The sequence below is a fragment of the Aptenodytes patagonicus genome, chromosome W, assembly GCF_965638725.1.
Source record: "Aptenodytes patagonicus chromosome W, bAptPat1.pri.cur, whole genome shotgun sequence".
NCBI classification, from domain to species: Eukaryota; Metazoa; Chordata; class Aves; order Sphenisciformes; family Spheniscidae; genus Aptenodytes; species Aptenodytes patagonicus.
The window spans coordinates 4330043-4337542 of record NC_134981.1 but is presented as its reverse complement, the minus strand read 5'-3'; the positions used below and the strand labels follow the sequence as shown (position 1 = coordinate 4337542).

General features: G+C 61.7%; 1 protein-coding gene across 1 annotated transcript in view; it reads right to left on the bottom strand.

The window, feature by feature from the left end:
- Window positions 1-1838, bottom strand: part of LOC143172064 (SKI family transcriptional corepressor 2-like) — a 25869-nt gene extending 24031 nt beyond the window's left edge. Inside the window, exon 1 of the mRNA XM_076361298.1 lies at window positions 1-1838. This exon is cut by the window's left edge and continues 343 nt beyond it. Within this exon, the coding sequence (XP_076217413.1) occupies window positions 1-1838 (1838 nt within the window).
- Between the last annotated feature and the right edge of the window lie 5662 nt (window positions 1839-7500).

Sequence of the window (7500 nt, the reverse complement as noted above, 5' to 3'; positions counted from 1 at the left end):
TCGCTGCTGTCCTCGCTGGCGAAGCTGCAGCTGGTGCCGCCGGGCGAGAGGAGGCGGTGGGGGGGGTGCGGCGGCGGGGGGAGCGGGTGCCGCTCGCAGCCCGCCTCCTCGGGCGGCGGCGGCGGCAGCAGCAGCTGCAGCGGCGAGGCGGAGCGGGGCGGGCCGCCGCCGTGCAGCTTGGCCAGGCTCTCCGAGTCCTCCTTGCCGCCCACCGGTCGGAAGGCGCTGGAGTGGTGGTACCCGCCGCCCGCCTTGCGCCCGGCCGCCGCCTCCAGCAGGTGCGGGTGGTGCGCGGGGACCCGCCCGCCGCCGCCGCCGCCGCCGCCCCCCTCCGAAGCGGCGGGCGAGGCGGGCTCCGCGCCGCCGCCGCCAGGGGGCGACTCGAAGAGCGGGTCCCGCGCGGCGGCGGCGGCGGCGGGAGCGGGCGGGGGGGGGGCGGCGGCGGCGGGCGGCGTGCCCAGCCCCGCGGCCCCCGCCTCGCCGCCGGGCTCCGAGAGGTCCAGGAAGGCCTGGCGCAGCAGGCCCGCCCCGTCGCCCAGCGAGCAGCCCAGGGCGCCGGGGGGCTGCGGCGGCGGCTGCAGGTAGGTGGGTACCGGCAGCCCGCCCGGCGTGCGGGGCGGCCAGAACATGCAGAAGGGCGGGTAGAAGGCGGCGTCCTTCCTGCCCGGCCAGAAGAGCCCCGAGAGGCCGCCGCCCGCCGCGCCCCCGCCGGCCTTGTGTGCCGCCGCCCCGCCGAGGGCGTCGGCCCCGCCGCCCTCCTCCTTCTTGTGGCAGAGGCCGAAGGCGGCGGCGGGGAAGCCGTAGGGGTGCGGGAAGAGCCCCCCGCAGCCGGGGAACTTCTGGAGCACGCCGCCGAAGGAGCCCTTGTTGGGCACCGGGATGACCGGGTAGCTCCGCGGGCTCTTGCCGCCGTGCGCCGCCGCCACGGCCTCCTGCAGCTCCTCGTCCTCCTCGAAGCGCGGCCGCTTCTGGTGCAGCTCGGGCGGGGCGGCCAGGAGGTGCGGGCTCAGCAACCCGCCGCCCACCACGGCGGCCGCCGCCTTCACCGAGCCCAGCGGGTGGCAGGCGGCGGGGGCGGCGGCGGTGGGGGCGGGAGGGGCGGGCGGCAGGGCCCGCTTGCGGCTGCCGCCGTTGAACATGGCCTTGACGTCCTCCCAGGCGAAGACCAGCTCGTCCTGGGGGCTTTTGTCGGTGAGCTTGAGGTGACGGCGCCAGGAGTTGAAGTTGGCGGCGTCGGGCTGGGTGTACTTGGCGTCGGGGGTGCGGTGGGAGTGGAAGATGAACTTGTTGGGGGAGAAGTACATGCTGCAGTAGCTGCACTTGATGCACTTGGCCCGGGAGCTGTTGTAGCGGGCAGGGATGAAGCTGCCGCGGCAGCCCCAGGCGCACTCGTGGGACACGTCGAAGGCGAAGTTATCCGGCAGTTTGGGAGGCCGGTTCTCCCCCAAGAAGGACTTGCAGAGCCGCTCCGCCTCCCGCTTGGTGATCATACCGCAGCGGCGGGAGGAGATGGGCATGGCCCCGGCCCGCCGCAGGATCTCCAGCTGCACCGGTGTGCACTGCACGCAGGTGATGCCCAGGGCCACCCGCCGGTTGTGGATCTCGTTGTAGCTGAAGTTTTTAAGGAGGGTGTTGGAGATCTGCGCTAGGCACAACCGCTCCTGCCCGTCGATGACCAGGGAGACGATGGGGATGCCGTAGAGGATCACCTGCCCCACCTGGTTGGGCTTCATGGCGGCGTGGCCGGCCCTCGGCTGGTTCATGGGGTCCGGCGGGTACGCGCTGGACGGCGACGGCAGCAAGATGTCGGTGGGGCCGGGCAGCGGGCTGGTCGCCATCGCCTCAGCGCCGGGGGGGCTGCTCTGCTCCAGCTGCGGGCGGGGAGGGGGCGAGAGACACAGCGCCGTCAGCCGGGGACCCGTCGGGGATGGGGGGGGGGTCCCCGCCGCAAGCACACGCACCACCCTCCCTCCCCCGCGAGTCTCCCGGCGTGGGGAGGCGCTACCCTTAGCGACCCCGGCCCCCCAAACCCACCCTGCCCTCGCCGGGGGTGTGCCCGGGGCCGCGGGCCGCCCGCTTCCGCGCACCCCGGCTTTCCGACGTGCGCATCCCACCGCGGGTGCGGAGATGACAGTAAACGAGCGAACCGCCCCCGTTAGGAAGATGCCCCAACCCACGGGCGGCTCATCCCGAAACATGCAGCGGAGACGTTTATCCGCCTCCCCGTCCTGGAGACCCGCCGCTGCCCCGAGAAGGCGCTCCGCGGAACCTCCGCGGGCAGCCGGCGGGCACCCCGCCCGCCAGCTCGGCCCGGCGGGTTCCTCCCTCCGCACCCCCAGGGGCCGGGCAGCCGCCGCCCGCACTCAACGGGAAAGCGCGGACGAGGAGTGAAAACAATAAAAAGTTTCCACGCTTTCCGCGGCCACCCGCGCATCCTCCCCGCCTGGCGCCCTTTACCTCCGCGGGCGCGTTCTAGCCGTGCCGCCGCCGGGCCCTCCTCCAGCGGCCGCCGGGAGGGAGGCGCATCCCCGCGTCCGCCGCCGCGGAGCAGCGCGGCCGGCCGGAGCCCTGCCCTCGGTGCGGCGCGCACGGCGGCGGCTGCAAGCGCGGAAGCTCCGCGCCTCGCTGGGCGCGCGGCGGCCCCCCGTGGGCACGGTGACGTCAGCGGGCCGGGGGGGGGGAGGCGGTGAAGAGGGGGGGGGCCCGGCTCCCCCATCCCGCCCTCCCTCCCCGCACCGGGAGGGGATGCGGACGCCCCGTCGGGGCTCGGCCTCCCGCCGCCGCCCCCTCCCGAGCGCCCCGCGGCGCGCTCCCCCGGTCCGATCCCGGCTCCGCGCACGGTTTCCCGGCGAGGGGACGCCGAGCTCGGGGACGGAACGGTTGAAGGTGGGATGCGCTTTGGCTTTTTTTTTTTTTTTTTTTGGCCTTTTTTCGCCTTTTTTCTTTCTTCCCCCCACCGTCTGAGCCCGATCGCTTCCAAGAAACTGAACATACAAGTATAAAAGCCGCGTCTTTTCGGCAACGGTGTTTTTTAACGGATCTGTCCGAAATTACGGGGGGGAGGTCCGGGGTGGGGGGAAGGAGGAAGAAAAAAAAAGTTGATTTCTCGCACCAACCGTGTCCCCACGGGCACGAGCAGCTGCTGCGACCCGCACTCCCCTTCCCAAACACCTACACTGGAGTGATTCACCAAACCCACCTGCAGAAGGACCCGGACCCAGATTCTCGCTCCTACAAAGAGCAACACGGCGCAAATGTGATTTTTTTCCTAATTGCTTGATGCCCCCAATTAATGGGAACCCCCCCCCCCCAAACCCAAACCCAACCCCCTAGCAAACAGTCCGCAGCACGGTAGCCGCTGCCTCCCCTTTTTTTTTTTTTCGAAAGGAGGTGAATACACTGCGGTAAAAATGTAGATTTTTTTTTTCACCATCTACACCCAAAAAGCACCGGTAACCTCGTGGGTCCCCACCGCTTCTCCGCGCAGCGCGGGGTGAGGACGGGGCGGCCCCGCCGCGACCCCCCCCCCCCCCCCCCCCCGGCAGGAGGGAGCGGGGAGGCCGAACCCGCTCAACTCGGGTCCTTTCCAGCGAGGGAAACTGCGGAACCGGCTAAAAAACGGGGAAAGGGAAAAGAAAAACTCCCTTCTAGCTAGAACGGGGGGGACATCTGGACCGTCGGGTGTTTCCTAATACTCCTCTGCTTTATTTTTTTTTCTACACAAATGTTTCCATCTCTCTTTTTCCCTCCACGCACATGACCAGCACCAACCCTTTCTGCACGTTTAGCTACGAAAACTTGGTATTTGGGGTTTTTTTTCTTTTCCTTTCCCCCCCCGCCCCCGTTCTTTTTATTTATTTATTTATTTCCTTATTTATTTATTTATTTATTTATCTATTTTTGCCGGGCGTCACAGATGTAGGCGAAAATCTCTGCACCGACCTTTCCCAGGACATCCACGCTAAAGCTCACCGACTCTCTCCGCTTTTTCCCCCCCGGGGCAGCGAAACGGCGGAGCCCCCCGGATCGCTCGGGTCCTCGCTAACTTTGGAAAAATAGTAATAATAATAATAATAATAATAAAAAAAAATCACACCTCTCCTTATTACTTCTGTCACTTCTTATTAAACCCTGCTCTCCCCCGTGCCGCCACTGTCACACGGAGGCTCCCCCCTTTCCCCCTCCCTCCTACTTTTTCCCGAGCCTCTTTTGCTGCTTTCGTGTGAGCAATAGCTATGAGCCTCACATTGGTGACATTTTAATCAATGCTTCCTAGCCAAGCTGACATGAATTTTACACTTCAAAACTCTCCTCCGCCAGCTAATTGATTCAAATTGTTTTATTGGTTAAACCCGTGTCACACATCGTATGATCTATTACCACGCCACGGAGAAAATCTCCCCTCCTGTCTTCGCTCCCTGGTCGGCGCCAGGAGGGACGAGGGGGATTTAGGGAGAAGCCGCCTGTTCTTGCGGGCTCTCGGTGCCTCCGTCCCCGCGGCGGCCGCCGGGCAGCCCGCTCCCCCGCCTCTCGGCCACCCGGTGGCTTTTCCCCGACGGTTCCCGGGAGAAGCGGGGATGGACAACCTCGCCCCGGGCTCTGAGCCCGGCGTTGGAAGAGGAGGAAAAGCGGTTGCAGGAGGCGAAAGGGAACGAGCGGGTTCTGCAAAGCGCCTTCAACGAAGCAACCCCCGAGCTCGGTCCTCGCAGCCCGGGAGAGGCTGAGAACGCAGGCTCGGTCCGGGGGAGTCGTTAGCCGGCGCCTGCGTTTTATTTCGTGATGATTAAACGAAAAGCAGAACTAAACTTGTTTGTTCGCCTGCTCGGTGCTTTTGACCCCCTTGAATTCCGTTGGAGAAATCGAGTGGCTGCCTCAGTTTCCTCTATGGGGAAAGCTGAAGCCCATGGGGACCGGAGGTACCGATCCCCATGGAGGGGAGGGGGGTGCCCGACCCTGCGTGTCGCACGGGCACTGCCCGCAGCCGCACCGAGGGGCCTTGGCTCGGTGGAGCTCTCCGAGGTGGGAACAGAGACTGACCCGCACCGGCACCTTAGAGAAGCGGCACAAGAATATACCGTCCTCTACTTTTTTCCTACTTCAGCCTGTTGGGAAACCTCGTGGGTAGCACGACCCCAGCACGGGCATGGGGGGGTGAGCTCAGCTTGCTGGAGAAAGGTCGGTCCACCCAGGGGCCGGGCGGCTCCCGCAGGTGGCCCCCAGGCGGGCGAGGCCAGCGGGGGCTGCTCCGTCCGCGGCCGGCCCCATCGCCGCCCCCACGGCCGGCTGGAGCCCAGTCTGGACCCCGGGCAAGGGGCAGCAGGGGAATCCCGACTTGAGGTGGGGTGTCTACACTCCCCTCCCCCGGGTAGCCGCAGATCTGGGCTCCTGTCCTGATACCGCCTCCAATTACCGCCGTTCATTTCGTTATTTGCCGTTGCTGTTTGCAACGGCTGGGTTGGAGTCACCTCCTGAGAGAGGAGAGGGGAAGGTGGACAAACTTCTCCCAGAAGCCTGGAAGGGATAAACACGAGTCCTGGCTCCTTTTCCCTCATCCCTTCTCTGTCGCGATTCTGCCTTGGAGCGGCTGAGCGGGAGGCGACGGCAGCAGATCCTCTCGCTGCGGATCGCTTCGTGTAACAACGAGCAGCTGAGAAAACCGGCCAAGTTTAAACCACCCCAACCCACCCTCACGGCCTTTATTTACTTCCACAGCGCTTAAATATTGTAGCAGAGAGGCCACGAGGAGTAAGATAACCTTGGTGCGCTTAAAAAACCACAAAGAAAACCACCCCCAACGCGGATCCATTCCCTCCTCCCACCCCTCCACATCCCATTGAAACTTGCAGCCGTGTAAGTAGCAGACACACAAGGTACCGTTATAAAACCGCTTCTCCTAACAAAATTGAGGCAGCAAAGGAGGGTTTTAAAAGACTTTTGGGTAGATTTCGCTTGCGCTGTTTGGTCTAGAGCGAAGCTCTTTTCTAAGTATTTTTTTTTTTTTAAATCGCGTTTTATTATATTGAAGCAGAAAGCAGAAAGGGCATTTGGAATAGAGGTGGTCCCATCTGGAAAACCCCGGAGCTCATTTAGATCACATCACTTCGGGCTTTTGTCTCTGCTCTTGAATAACCCAGCTAGACACAACAAAAGGGCAGAGATCTACGCGGAGTTTTTCAGTGGCAAGAGGACGCCTCGGAAAGATGCAGCTATAATCGTAATAGCGGGAGGGGAAAAGACTCAACGCGATCTTCTCCTGGTTCTCTAAAGGCACCGGGAGAGTTTAGGGACGGGGCATTTCTGGGCAGTTTGATATCCCTCCGGTAGCTGAAAGCCAGCACGGCGGCTGAAGGGAAGGAACCGTGAACGGCATCTTTTGTCTGAGGGAGCTCTCTTAACTTCCCACTTTAATATGCTCCGAGCGATCGAAAAACCGAGGTGGTCCTCGCCCAAGGTACGTGCAGACCTTAAACCGGGAGATGCGGGTACTCCCGCCGCAGCCGCCCCGGCGGGGGAAGGCGCCCCGCCAGCACACACACCCCCCCCCCCCCAGCCTCATCCTCCCGAATAGAAACGGCACCAAAAAAAAAAAAAAAAGAAAAAGCGATTTGCGATTTTATTTCATCGTACGAGAAGCGAGTGGCAGCCCGGGAGGAGATGGGCGCTCCGTATCCCGCTCCTCAGCGCTTAAAAACGCGGGTGTGTTTATTCCTGCCCTGCCTGGGGATGGGGTGGCAGGGAGGAAAAGACCTGCAAGTTTAGATGTGGGTGAATTAACCCCCCGGGGATGGGGGGGGGGGGGTGGGATAGGAGAAGAAAACAAAAAAAATCCCCAACGAAAACCACCTCAGCTATTGATTTTTCTTTCAAACGCATACATTAAAGCGCCCTGAACATCCTCCGTCAGAAACGCGCCTGCTTCGGAGTGTTTAGACGAGCCACAACTTCCACGGCAGAGAAGCGAGGCCCCGACCGGGCTGCGATGGGGACCAGCGAGCCCAAACTTCGAGGGAAACGTGACGCTATCGGGCGAAGAGTCATCACGTCAGTAAATAATTCAGTTTTGCGTCTTTCAGAACCCAGTAACCTTGGGTGTCTTAGAAAGCAGATTGTACAAACAGGCAATTAAGATGAGCGCTGAGACTTTCAGAGGAGGTATAATGAACCAGCTTTAATTACTATCTTGAAATTAAAAATGTAATATACAGATTTAAATTTATTTTCACCTAAATCGTGTATAAAATTATATGGCTTTTTTTTTTTTTTCCCAGGCTAAGAAAGGAATTGCCACCAAGCTTGCCACTAAAAAGTCTGAAGCACTTCCAAACCCTGTTCCCCAACACACAGTAATAATGATACATTTATCATTACTGATGACCACCCACTGGTTTATTAGTGCTTTGTTGCAACTATTACAATCAAGAGATTTCTTTATTTACTGTTAACATTCACTTAAAGCGAATGTTAATGACTCTTCTGAATTCACCAAAGAGTTTTCCGTTA